Genomic DNA, 14610 nt, shown 5'->3' with positions numbered 1-14610 from the left:
ACAAGCTGCTCACCACACATATGTACATACTGTTTCAAAACCTGTTTTGAAACACATGTAAACAATTAAAAAAATTTGAAGTGTGTACATAAACTCACCCTTTTTAGTTTATAGTCCTGAATTTTGACCAGCGAGTATACTAGTAGTCATGTAACTGCCATCTCTCCTTCTTCCCCTGGTCTCTTACCATCACTGACCATTTTCCTGTCCTTAGAGTTTTGCTCATTTCAGAATGCCATGTGACTGGCATCATACATTATTCTATGTACCCATGCCAGGTATTCCCAAAAGAGACTTCATCCGCAAATAAAATGTCCACTTGAGCAAAATGCCTGGGAAAGAAAGCAGAGACATGAATGCTACTAAATGACTGAGCCTATCAAACGTTACTCAGATTCACTTAGTAGTGACACTAGTAGTGATAGCTGGCGCTTCCCAGTCCCCACAACAGTCTTCCACAAACACAGCTTGAGGAAGAGGAAACAGAAACACAGGTGACCCTTGAACAACATGGGTTTGACTTGCGTGGGTCCACTTGTATGGGAATTTTTTTCAATAAATACTGTAAATGTATTTTCTCCTCTTGCGATTTTCTTTTTTTTTCCAAATATGTTTTTATGTATTTTTATATATTCAGAGAGGAAGGGAGAAGAAGAAGAGAGAGAGAGAAACCTCAATGATAAGAGAGAATCATTGATCGGCTGCCTCCAGCACCCCCACACTGGGAATTGAGCCTGCAACTTGGGCATGTGCCCCAACCGGGAATTGAACCGTGACCTCCTGGTTCATAGGTTGATGCTCAACCACCAAGCCATGCCTGCTGGACTCTTCTTATGATTTTCTTAATAACATTTTCTCTAGCTTATTTATTGTAAGAATACAGCCTATAATACAAAAACATACAAAATATGTATTAGTCGACTGTTCAATATATTGGTAAGGCTTCCTGTCAACAGTAGGCTATTAGAAGTTAAGTTTTAGGGGAATGAAAAGTTAAACATGGACTTGTGACTGCTTGGGGGTCAGCAGCCCTGGCCTCCATGTTGTTCAAGGGTCCACTCTCATGTGCCATCCCATCAGGTATCCTCTTATGGGTTTTGCCTTCCTTTCCCTTTTTTGAAACTACATATAAAAGGAGGTCAAACAATGAGGCCTTAACTTTTTAGAGTTGAAGATAACAGTTGGAGGGATGATCACTAATGAGTTTTATGCCTTTGGCTTCTTTGCCTCTTTGGTTGGCAGTGGTTTGGTGGTGTGTCACTCACTCAGTGCTGCTTTGAGGAGCATCCCAAGAGTTGGCCACATGTCTCGTAGGTCGAGACATTGAAAGTCTCCTTCCTCTAGTCTCTTCCCGTAGAAACAGTGTGCTTGGCAGTTGAGTGTACTCCAGGTGTCCACATGGATGATACATGTCCCTCTTTCTTCCCTCTTCTCCAAGGTGTTTATCTTTGGCACTGTCACAGAATGGCTGCATTTCTACAACAAGTGGCTGTACTGCTGCCTGTGGATTGTGAATGGCCTGCTGCAGTCCACTGGGTGGCCCTGTGTGGTTGCTGTCATGGGCAACTGGTTTGGGAAAGCTGGGTATGCCTCCTCCTTCCTCTTTAATTTTTCTTTTTAAGTGGTTTTAATACCGGATTATTCAGACTTGTCAATTAACTCGGTCCCTTCGACACTACCCATGTTCTCCCTTCATTTAGAAAGTTAGAATCGCTCAGGGAGAGGTTTCACATCAAAATATATTGGAAATAGTGTCGACCTTAGTGATGATCCACCCCTGCCCATCATGTCTACAACGCTCTCTGACCATAGTAAGATTTTGAGTGTGGCTATGGCAACGTGTCTCCATTTTTTCTTTAATCTTCCCTTGGGAGAGCGTAAATATCTCAGGTGCAGTCCCATCAGGATCTTCCTGTGGGTTTTGCCTTCCTTTTCCTTTTTTGAGACTTAGTGATCTTCTTTAGCCTTCTTTCATTAAATGTAAGGAAACCGAGGCCAGGGAGATCCATGGGACTTGCCTAAGGTCACGTAGCAAAGGCTCTAATGAGATGCAATGGAGAATGCCAAACTTTGCGGCATTTTCCCGTACACCTTTAAGTAATTATTAGATTGTATTTGAGTTTGTGTGTGTGGTGTGGGCCAAGGATGTGAGGATAGGCACACGCTAAAGTATCTTCTAGGCCACCAGGAAGAAGAGCCACGCTTAATTTACAGGATGGAAATAAGTTCAGACACCCCAAGACTTGGCTTTGTTGTATGCCATTCTATGTGACACTCCAATTTCAGGAATATTATTAATTTGAATTCCTATAATTTTTATAGGTAAGTATTTGTGTTGTGAGATACACATTTATCTTATCGATGGCTCTATCTTTTCTGGTTGTTTATACTTTTATGTCGGGGCCATTTGTGCACCAGACATTGTCCACCAGCTCAGTGATCTGCGCATGCTTCACAATGGGGAATGCTTGCTGGCTATAACGTTGTGAAAGTTCACCTATAAAATGTCTGTGGTCAGAATAAGCACCACTTAATGAGAATGCTCTGATTATATTTCAGTGTGCTGGTAATTTCTATTTCTAACTCTAGCATCACTGGTTTAACAGAATTGATTTTGAGAGGCTCTTGTTCTCCCTGTCATACTTCCGTTTTCTTTTGGAATGGATGATGTGGTCTGCTCATGTGCTATTTATTGTTATTAAGACTTTTAAGGTAATTTTTTTTCATTTATGATTTTTGGAAATTATACAGATGCTACTTGTTTATTGTAGACAGACTGGATAATATAAATGAGCAAAGAGAAATAAAAACAAAACCACCTGAAATCCTATCAACTAAAGATAATTACTTTGACATCTCTCAGTTTGAGATAATTTTTATCCGAGTTTTTATAAATTGGATGACACTGGGTGTTTGATAGCAGTGACTGGGCAGGCTGATCATTTCCTTATTTCTTTGGATCAGTTACAAAGAAACAAAAATTCAAGAAAGTCGTCACAGTTTCTTTTTGAAAGTAAGATAATTTGTTTTTAAACAAGTAACATTAGTGAAATTGACAATGCACTGCTTGAGACATAGTGATTTTTCCTATGAAACATAACAAGAAACCACAAAGTGCTAATAATCTATGACAACTTAAAGTCACAGTTATTTTCAGCCAGCTTTTTGTAAAAGCATGTCTTTGGCCAGCAGGTTGTCTGGCCTTCTGATTCTTTCCTCCAGAACACTCTTGACAGATCTTAATATTTAAGAGGATTGGGCATTTTAGCACAGGGGAGGAGCATAGAGATCATCTGGTTCAAGTCATTTGTTTCCAAGTGAAAAAAGTTGGGGCTCAACAGAATGCAGTGATCTATTGAGGCCATTGCCCACAAAAGCTGTTACCTTGGATGAGTCAGGCCCCTTCTGGTTGTCAGGGTCAGAGTTAGTCACACAAATTCGTGTGCAGCACCGAGCCCTTTCCTGTACGTCACTACACTCAGTCCTTGCAGAGCACAGGCTCTCCCAGTTGAGAACACTGAGCCTTCGCTGTAACTTAACTTAAATTAACAGCTGGAGGTAGCAGCCTCATGCTTGTGAACAGCCTTTATTTTTCACAATGTGGCTTCCTGTTCATTTCTAAGATTCCTTCTGTTCATGGATGAGATTATAAAAATGTTTAAGGAGTTAGATAATCTAATACAGTGTGTTACTAATATGTATCAAATAGATAAAATGCAAATGTGACCTTTTCAAAAATGAACTTTTTAACCCCTTTTTTCCCACCAGCCTTTCTGCCAGTGGCTATGTTCAGAGTTAATTCGTTTTTCTCCAAGACGTGTGTAAAAGCTAGTTTCCTTCCACCAGACTCTTGCTCTCCCCATCCATCTTTTAAAAGTGGCTTTATTGAGTTGTGCAATAAGTTGCATGTTTTTAAAATGTATTATTTGATGAGTTTTGACAAGAATACACTGTAAAACCATCATCACAGTTAAAATAATAGACAGTCCACCCCCAAAAAAGTTTCCTTGTGCTCCTTGGCAATTCCTCCTCCCAACACCACCCCCCTCCTTCACTGCCATCTCCAGGCAACTACTGATCTACTTTCTGTCACTCTAGGTTAATTAGGATTTTCTAAAATTGTGTATAAATGGAGTCACACACTATGTACGCTTTCTTGTTTGTTTTCCTTTACACACGATAATTAATTTGAGATTCATTCATGTTGCGTATATTGATAGTCCATTCCTTTTCATAGCTGAATAGTAATCCATTGTACCACAGTTTGGTGATCTGTCCACCTGCTGATGAACATTTGGGGTGTTTTCAGTTTTTGGCTATCATAAATAAAGCCACTGTGAACATTTGTGTACAAATTCTTGTATGGACAAATGTTTTCATTTCCCTTGGGTAAATACCTTGAATAGATTGGCTGGATCATACGATAGGTATTTTTATACCTTTTTAAGAAATTGGTAGTCTCTTCCATGTGGTTGTGCCATTTTACATTTCTACCAGCGGAGTGGCAGTGGTTCTCAACCTTTCTAATGCCGCGACCCTTTAATACAGTTCCTCATGTTGTGGTGACCCCCAACCATAAAATTATTTTTGTTGCTACTTCATAACTGTAATTTTGCTACTGTTATGAATCGTAATGTAAGTATCTGTGTTTTCCGATGGTCTTAGGCTCTACAGCAGCGGTTCTCAATTACAGTTATGAAGTAGCAACGAAAATAATTTTATGGTTGGGGGTCACCACAACATGAGGAACTGTATTAAAGGGTCACGGCATTAGCAAGGTTGAGAACCACTGGTGTAAAGTGTTCTAGTTACTGTATATCTTTGCCAACACTTGGTATGCTCAGTCTTTTTTATTTTAGCTATTCTGTAGCTGAATAGTGATACCTCATTGTGGTTTTAATTTGCATTTCCCTAATGTCTGATGTTGAGCATCTTTATATATATCCACCAGGAGAGGAACGGAGAGGGAGAGAGAGAAACATCAATGATGAGAGAGAATCATTGATCGGCTGCCTCCTGCACGCCCCCTACTGGAGATTGAGCTTGCAGCCTGGGCATGTGCCCTTGACTGGGATTGAACCTGGGACCTTTCAGTCTGCAGGCCTATACTCTATCCACTGTGCCAAACCAGCTAGGGCTGTTGAGCATCTTTTCATGTGCTATTTACATCATATTTTTTATATGTGAAGTATCTATTACAATATTTTGTCCCTTCTCAAAAAATTTTTATTTTGAGATGATTGAAGATTCATACTCTTTAACATTTTATTGCATTGTCTTGTTTTCATATTATTGAGTTTTGAGGGTTCTTTATATGTCAGATACAAATCTTATCAGATACGTGATATATAATATTTTCTCTTCCAGTCTGTAGCTTGTCTTTTTAAATTCTCTGAATAGTTTTTTTCAATGAGCCCCAAATTAAACTTTAGTATAATAAAGTCAAAGAGTTGGAAGAGACGTGATGCACTTAAAAAAATCTAAAAATAGATTGTTGATTCTTTGTGTGTGAACCTTCTTTGTTTTGGCAATTTTGTATTTGAACCTTGAATCAAATCGCTTCTTATTCTGTTGTCTTCTGTGTTCTGCTGTCTCCATCTTAGCCGAGGCGTTGTTTTTGGTCTCTGGAGTGCCTGTGCTTCGGTGGGCAACATTTTGGGAGCGTGCCTGGCCTCTTCCGTTCTGCAGTATGGTTATGAGGTAGGTATTTCTAGCTATTTCTCGAGGAAATAAATGTGTGTTGTTTTTTTTAGGAAATAATACTGTGGCCATTTAAAACCACATTGAGCTGTGTCTGGGTAAGACAAGGCTTGTGATAAAAGTGTACAAACTTGCACAGCCAGAGTGGCTCAGTGGTTGAATGTTGACCCATGCACCAGGAGGTCACGGTTTGATTCTGGGTCAGGGCATATGCCCAGTTTGTGGGCTTGATCCCCAGTAGGGGGTGTGCAGGAGGCAGTTGATCAGTGATTCTCTCTCATCACTGATGTTTCTATCCCTGTCTCCCTCTCCCTTCCTCTCTGAAACCAATAAAATTATATTTTAAAAAATTATATAAAAAAGAAAACTTGACAAATGGAAACATATAGCAACAGTAATCCTGAAGAATACCCAAGTCTAAAGACATATAATCAGGAAAAGGTATTTGCAACTCGTTAAAGATAAAGAGCTGATCTTCCTATCCTAATATAAAAAAGCACCCACAGATTGATAAGAAAAAGACCAACAACACAGGAAAAATGGTAAAGGACTTGAACGTCTAGTTGGTAAAAAGGGAATAGAAACACCTTAAAAACATATGAAAAGAAATTCCACTTCACTTATAACTTTATTCCATTAATATTTATAAAGCTACTCTAAGGGCCTCTAGGCAGTAGAGAATGGACATTGGCCTAAAACTCTTTGCCCTTTATGGAGCTAGGTAGTAGTCTGAGGAGAAATGCAAATTAAAGAAACGCACTGTACGTGTGTTTTTTTTCATGTCATTCTCACATGTCCCAAAATATTATTTTTTTTAAATTTAATAAATCTTTATTGTTCAGATTATTACAATTGTTCCTCTCCCCCCCCCCCCATATCTCCCCTCCACCCAGTTCCCACCCCACCCTCTGCCCTTATCTCCCCCGCAATGTCCTTATCCATAGGTGTACGATTTTTGTCCAGTCTCTTCCCGCACCTCCCACACCCCTTTCCCCCCGAGAATTGTCAGTCCACTCCCTTTCTATGCCCCTGATTCTATTATATTCACCAGTTTATTCTCTTCATCAGATTTATTATTCACTTGATTTTTAGATTCACTTGTTGATAGACATGTATTAGTTGTTCATAATTTTTATCTTTACCTTTTTCTTCTTTCTCTTCTTAAAGAATACCTTTCAGCATTTCAAATAATACTGGTTTGGTGGTGATGAACTCCTTTAGCTTTTTCTTATCTGTGAAGCTCTTTATCTGATCTTCAATTCTGAATGATAGCTTTGCTGGGTAGAGTAATCTTGGTTGTAGGTTCTTGCTATTTATCACATTGAAAATTTCTTGCCACTCCCGTCTGGCCTGCATAGTTTCTGTTGAGAAATCAGCTGACAATTGTATGGGTACTCCCTTGTAGGTAATTAACTGTTTTTCTCTTGCTGCTTTTAATATTCTCTCTTTGTCTTTTGCTCTTGGCATTTTAATTATGATGTGTTTTGGTGTGGTCCTCTTTGGATTCCTTTTGTTTGGGGTTCTGTGCACTTCTAGGACTTGTAAGTCTATTTCTTTCACCAGGTGGGGGAAGTTTTCTGTCATTATTTCTTCAAATAGGTTTTCAGTATCTTGCTCTCTCTCTTCTTCTGGCACCCCCATAATTCTGATGTTGGTACGCTTGAAGTTGTCCCAGAGGCTCCTTACACTATCTTCAAATTTTTGGATTCTTTTTTCTTTTTGCTTTTCCGGCTGAGTGTTTTTTGCTTCTTTGTATTTCAACTCTTTGACTTGATTCTTGCGGTCCTCTAGTCTGCTGTTAGGTCTCTGTATAATATTTTTTATTTCAGACAGTGTATGTTTAATTTCTAGTTGGTCCTTTTTCATATCCTTGAGGGTCTTGTTAAATTTATTGGCCTTTTCTAGGAAATTCTTGAAAAACCTTAAAACCGTGGTTTTGAACTCTATATCCAGTTGTTTGCTTTCCTCCATTTCTTTCATTTGTGATCTGTTTCTTTGTCTCCACATTTTTGCTGCTTCCCTGAGTTGGTAGAGTAGCTTTGTGTGGTAGGTGTTCTATAGGGCCCAGTGGCTCAGCCTCCCCCAGTTACCTGAGGTGGACACTTTCGGTGCACCCCTTTGTGGACTGTGTGCACAGCCTTGTTGCAGTTAAGCCTTGATTGTTGTTGGTATCACTGGGAGGAATTGACCTCCAGGCCAATTGGCTGTGAGGATCATCTGTGTACGCTGGGAGAACTTCTGTGCTGGAGACACCCTTATGAGACAAGACTTGCAAAATTGCAAAAGCCTCTGTGCTCAGCTTGGATGGGGCGGAGTCTCAGGGCGGAGCAGACAGCCTTGGTTTCCCGTCAGCCCTGCCCTATGAGGCCCCTGGGTCTCAGTGTTCCTCGGTAATCGCTGTAAGCACCTCTGAGAGAAAGCCGCCCTCGAGTTTCGCCCGCTGCCAGACAGTCCAGTTTCTCCCCAAATGAGTCTGGGTTCCTAGAAACTCCTGGAACTGGAGTTCAGCGCAGTTGGAAGCTTCTGTCTCCCTCCTGCTTTAGAAAGCCAGCCGCGCACTCAGCCGCCCTTGCACACAGCCGCCCGTCCTCTCCACGTGCGCGTCTCCATACCTCAGCCTTTTGCAGCTCCTCTGAGTCTCAATGTGCTTTCCTCTTTCCTTCTAGTTGTAGAATTTCCACTCAGCCAGCTTTCCTGTGGTTCTGGATGGTGTCCGTTTTGTCTTTTAGTTGTAGTTTTGATATTGTTGTGCGAGGCAGCAGTTTAGGTGTTTACCTATGCAGACACGTAAGGAGCATCTGCCCTCTTCCCTCTAGTACTCCTTCCTGGTGACGGCGGCTGTGCAGTTTGCTGGTTTCTCTCTCTGAATGTTTATTAGATTGTTAAAATCCAAAAGTGTGATAATACGCTGTGTTTATGAGGATGTGGAAAAACAGGCATTGTAGTTCACAAAGTGAGTAACTCCCCTTGGGGTCAGTATGGGACAGTCTATCAAAACAGCAGCTGCTCTGCCCGAGGAGGTGCTCTCTAGCCCCAGGAATGAACCCCGCAGGTGAATATGCTTCAGCAGGCGCGGTGATATATGCAGGTGAATAAGCTTCAGCAGGCGCAGTGATATATGACAAGGTTACTTATTTCAGTGTTGTGTGTCACAGCAAAACGTTGGTAGCGAATGTCAACCAAAAGGGAAATAGTTACCTTGGGATACACCTGTTTAGTGGAATGCTGTGCAGCTGTGAAATAGGGTTGCAAAGCTCTCTCTGTACCTATAGGGAACTATGTCAATGGTGTATATTAAGTGAAAAAAGCAGGGATGCTAAACTGTGTGTATTGAATGACGCCATTGGTGTAAAATGGAGGAAGAAGTCAAGAGTACATATTTGTATTGGCTTGTATGTTTTTAAAGCAATCTCTGGAAAGTAAAAATACAGTAACAATAATGGTTATATGATGGGAAAATGAGGATTGAGTGGACGGGAGAGAGGTGTGGGGAGAGTTTTTACATCTTTTTGTTGCTTAAGTCATGTAAATGTGTTGTCTATTCAGAAACCTAAATAATTAAAAGTAGGTAAGTTGCTCTTTTTATTTTTTATTGGTTTCAGAGAGAAAGGAAGTGGGGGAGAGAGAGAGAAACACAAGTAAATCATAGCTCAGTGCCTGCACAGGCTAAGCACTCAGCACTCATTTTCTTCCCAGTGTCCCGTCCTTCCCGCCCCATTCCTCACCCGCCACCTCCCACCTTGCACACATGTCTCTGATGAATGTCCCAGACACGTAAGGAGCATCTGCCCTCTTCCCTCTAGTACGCCTTCCTGGTGACGGCGGCTGTGCAGTTTGCTGGTGGGATCATCATCTTCTTTGGACTCCTGGTGTCACCTGAAGAAATTGGTGAGGACAAGCTGTTGCTTCTGTTACTATTATGGGCGAAGAGAAATCTGAGGCCAGGACAGTTAGTCTCTTTTTCCCTGGGAGAGCTGTGAGCTCCTTTCAGTGGGTTAAAGGTGCAGTATTGCTGTTGTGTCTTGGGTCCAGCTAAGCCCATCGTAGCTGCACGTGTTTGAGGGGAGTGAGGCTCACCTATTACAGATATAGGGAACACTCATTTGCAAATGAGTTTTATAATTGAGACACTGGTTAGAAGTTAGCATGGATGTAAACAGAGTGTCTAATTACAGCGGTAAGGTTAGGGAGAGGTGGGGGAAATAAGAGATCAATTGAAGGACTTGTATGCATGCATATAAGAGTAACCAACGGATGCAAAACATTGGGGGGTGAGGGCAGGTATGGGAGTGGGGTGGGGGTGGGGCAATGGTAAGATATGTACACATATAATACCTTAATAAAAATTTGAAAAAAAAAAAAAAGAAAAGTTAGCATGGATGTGTTTCTAATTTCACTTCTTGAGACAGATTTCTTTCATAAAAATAATTTAGTGTGATATTTGTCTCTTGTTAAATACAGAATCTGTACAAGTGAAACCACAGAAGCAAATACATGTATGATTCTATCCTTTGAATATTATTAAAGAGGCACATCAGCTTAATAGTATGTAATTGACTCCTTTTTGTATATGAGAGAGCTAGCGTAATTTAGTTGAGAACACATTGCTTTGAAGCCAGATAAAGTAGAATTAGAATCCAAGGTTTGTTGTGATGTTTATCTTAATTGACCTTGGCCTGTGAACCTTGTTGCTTCTTCTATAAAGTGCAAATAAAATAATATTGTCCCCATAAGTAATGATACATGCAAATCACTTAGCACAATGCCAGGCACCTAAAAGGCGCTCTGTAAATGATGCTGTTACTGTGGTTTTAGGTCTCCCAGGTATCGAGGCAGAAGAAAACGTCGAAGAAGACTCACACAGGCCGTTAATTAATGGTGCTGAAAATGAAGATGAATATGAGCCTAATTATTCAGTCCAAGAAGGCAGTACCATCACCCAAGTCAAGGCTATAAGCTTTTATCAGGCTTGTTGCCTTCCTGGAGTTATACCGGTAAGGATCATTCAAATCTCCTTGCCACAGCCAGTGAGCTATTAGAGCTGGAGATGACCTCTGCCTGGGACAAAGCATTGTTAAGTATTTAGATTCTCTTGGATACTTTATTTTAGAAATGCATTCAGAGGAATATTGGATAGTGCCCCTCAACTTATTTTTATATTGGCAACACTGGAAATTTTTTCTAACATTACGCAGAGGTCGGCAAACCTTATATATGAAGAGCCAGAGAGTAATGTTTTTAGCTTGTGGGGACCGCACAGTCTCTGCTACTACTTAACTCCAGAACAAAAGAAATGAATGAATGGGCATGCCAGATTTGGCCCTGAGCCCTAGTTTGCTGACCCTGACCTAGCATTTGAATTAGTCCTGATTCACAATCATACCACTCATTGTTCAGGGGACCTTGATTATCCTCTCTGAGCCTCATAGAGTCATTGGGAAAATCAAAGAGAAAACAAAGAAGGCAAAGTTGGTATTTTTAAATATATACTTTATGTCCTGTTGCAGTATTATAAAATTATATGTCAACCAAGAGGGGTTATGAATGGGTCGTTAAATCTGCCCTATTTGCTGATACTCTTATTCTAGGAAGAAACAGTTGTTTGCCCTTTTATGAAAAGGCCCAGAGCAGAATACTCCACAGTATTTCTTGGTAATGCATTCCAGTGTTTCCACAACCTTTACAGTCAGGAGAATTTTCTAACGTCTAAACTAAATCCCTTCTGCTGCAGTTTTTCTGTCTTGATGTTTCGGGCGCTCTAGCACGGGAGTGGAAGTTAAGAGGCCTAGGTTATGTTTCCAGCTTACCCACTAACTGTCTGTGAGGCCTGGGGTAAGTCACTCAGCCCAACCTTGTGTCTCAGTTCCCCTTCCTGTGGAACACACCAGTCCTCCCTGGGTATAGAACGGGTTATGGCATTGTGAACACGCACTGGCTCTTATTTAATTGCTCAGTGGTGCTTTCTGAATGTAGCCCCTGAGCTAGATTGAGTCTGTAGGTTGTCATATTTCATGCTTATCAGTTCCCTTCTGCCTATGCCCCAAGCTCAGTAAGAGAACTGACATTTGTGAACGGATTGTTAAGTATAAGTTAAAATGTAAGTTCCCACGATTTTTAAAAAGATGATGTATAAGGTTTATGCAAGTTCCTTTAGTCCTGTTCTTATGCTAAAGATTAGTATTTTTAACTAGTTATTAAAATAGTAATAGATTAACTTCTGAGACAGACCTCAAAAATTTGTTGTGATTAAATACGGAATCTTTCACTATACCTTTGTATTTCCCAAGCTGTTTTTTCCTGACATGGATAGGGATGTAAAGGAAATCTAGTTAACCTAATTCCTTTGTCTCTGTAACAGGCTGTCTGGACAAAATGCACTCATGGCTGGGACTTGGCTCTCTAGGGGGTGGCTGTGCCCGGGTAGGGAAGCTGTTTTAAAACAAGTGATACCTAGGGAATAACTGGCAGCTCCAGGGAAAAGAATATACTAGCCAGACACCCTTTGAAGTCAGTCTCTCTGTTCCTCCCCCTTTTTCCTTTGATGCTAAATGTCAGGATTTCCTGGTAATAATGTGTTGAATATAGGAGTCTTAGCGCCACTGCCATCATAAGGCAGCTGCACCTTTTATTCCTCAAAGTAGAACCACAAGGCCCATGGCAATCAAGCTCCTTTCTTTTTGACTCACTAAAGATACTCTTTTTTTTTTTTTTTTTAAGATATTCTTTGCTTTTCCACTGGATGTGGGAATGTAAAGCTTTTGGAAACTATAATGTGAAAGTAGTTATAATGTTGATGTTTTTCTTAGACCTTGAAACTATAGTTTAGTCATGTTATTCTCCATGGTTCATAATATTAACTTTGCAGGAAATAGAAGAACCAAAATAGTTTGGCTGCTTGTAATAGAAGCTGTGATGTTTACTGGATTTATTTGCTATGGTTAATGCTAGTTGGTGGCATGAATACCTTTAATCTTTGTCTAAATAAAGAAATAGGAGTATGTGCCCTGCCTTGCAGGAGGTTCAAAACACTGGTTTGCTTCTACCAGAGAACTGAAAGGAGAAAAAAAGGGAGGATTTAGGAGATGGTCATCTGTGTTTTCTGTTCCAAAGGCCTGCTGTAAATGCCTTTCTAGAAGTTAATGGGGATAAAGAGAAGAGGGAGACTAGGTAAAGTCAGGCCAATAGGAATTTGTAGAAAAGTTTAATTTTACACTAAGGCTATCCATACCAAACTTCTCCATTTTTTGCTGTTTAATGACATTTAGAAATTGTGGCCCTGCTGTTCTGTTTGTTCCTTACTGATAGTTGAATGTGTTTCTTGCAGTACTCACTCGCCTATGCCTGCTTGAAGTTAGTGAATTACTCCTTCTTCTTCTGGTTGCCCTTTTACCTGAGTAACAACTTTGGGTGGAAGGAGGCTGAAGCTGACAAGCTGTCCATTTGGTACGATGTTGGAGGGATTATAGGTAATGCCTGTGATGCATCTTTTTCTATAGAAGTTATGAAATCTGACATCATTTCAAGTTTTATTACTTATTCTACAGCCATTTTTCCTAAACTGTCCTACTAGTAAACAGCCAAACTCTTAAAAAAAAGTTTGTATAAAAGACCCAGCCTATGGCAGCCTGTGATTTATGGGGCTCTTACTCTCAGACCTTTGTTGATGGATCTGTTCTCTTGTCTTGGGATGTTTCCCTCTATGACCTCTTTTAATGTAACCCTTGCATACACTTTTGGTAAATCTTAGCTCTTAGCTATACACATTAGTTAGTGTCTAGATTGTCAGATCATAGAGGTGGGAATAATAGCAGGGATTGATATTTGTGAATAGTTTGTAGCTGCTTTGTACACAGATTTTAGTAATGACTTTTAATTATAGCTGGAAGTATAAACAGGCAAGTAAGAAACTTTAAGACAAGCGTTCAGAATGCATTTTAGTGGGTGTGACTTAAATGGCTATGACAAAGCCTTAACATCCTTTCTGTAATGTTTACATTTAGAATGGTGGTAAGACTGAACTGCCCTGAGCGCATGAAAGCACCTGGTGTAGCCTTAGGTGATATACTACTATTGTATTTGAACTTGTTTGCCCTCTTCTTAGATCCAGAGTCAAAGGTGAGGTTGCCACCTTTAGACCTGACAATACTGTGTTCTACTATCTGATGAAGATGTACCAGATGTCCCGTAGCGCCTAGAACTTAACATGGGACTGTATCTAAATGCAATTGTGTTGCTTGAAGAATTCATATCACCTCTTTTTATTTTTATTATTTGTTTTACTACTCGCCAGAGGATACACTCACTGATTCCAGAGAGAGGCGAAGGGAGAGAAGGAGGAAAACTGGAAGGGAGGAAAAAAGAGAGAGAGATGGGGGCAGGTAGAGTAGGGGTAGGGGAGGAAGAGAGAAAGAGAAACATTGATGTAGCACATTGATCAGTTGCCTTCTGTACGTGCAATATAGGTATGTGCCCTGATCAAGAATCAAACCTGCAAACCTTTTCATACATGGGACGATGCTCCAGCTAACTGAGCCACCGGGCCAGGGCAACATGTCACCTCTTTTTAAACATCAGGACCTGGTAGTTATTATTAAGCCATAATTGCTGCATTTAATTGTAGTGAATATTTATTGGCTGCTGCTAATAGCCTATGAGGCATGGTCCTTAATCATCTTTTAAATAAAAAGCAAAAAAATCCGGAAAAACCTTCACAGCTGGTTAGAGAAAACAAGGGACAGTGGGTGGCTTTGGTGATTTTCCTTTTTTCCTTATTTTGGTGTCTGATTTGTGGTGCCCTGTCCCCGTCAGCCATCGTGAGTAATCTTCCTGAAAGGAAATTATGGAGGAGACTTAGGAGAGTCAGCCATCTCTCTGGATAGACCAGTGTTAGGCTCTGGATAGTGGGTGGAG

The 14610-nt window shown here is 40.5% G+C and overlaps 1 protein-coding gene across 2 annotated transcripts in view; it reads left to right on the top strand.

Annotated features, from left to right (window-relative positions):
* Positions 1-14610, top strand: part of SLC37A3 (solute carrier family 37 member 3) — a 53159-nt gene that overhangs the window by 30936 nt on the left and 7613 nt on the right. For both annotated transcript variants that reach the window (XM_080664999.1, XM_080664998.1), the window contains 5 exons: positions 1439-1584; positions 5604-5700; positions 9504-9588; positions 10516-10694; positions 13025-13166. In XM_080664999.1, the coding sequence (XP_080521125.1) occupies positions 1439-1584; positions 5604-5700; positions 9504-9588; positions 10516-10694; positions 13025-13166 (649 nt within the window). The remainder of the gene's footprint in view (positions 1-1438; positions 1585-5603; positions 5701-9503; positions 9589-10515; positions 10695-13024; positions 13167-14610) is intronic.

This window comes from Plecotus auritus (genome assembly GCF_963455305.1).
Source record: "Plecotus auritus genome assembly, chromosome: 4".
Lineage (NCBI taxonomy): Eukaryota > Metazoa > Chordata > Mammalia > Chiroptera > Vespertilionidae > Plecotus > Plecotus auritus.
The sequence above is the reverse complement of the archived record's forward strand: the minus strand, read 5'-3'. Positions and strand labels throughout refer to the sequence as shown.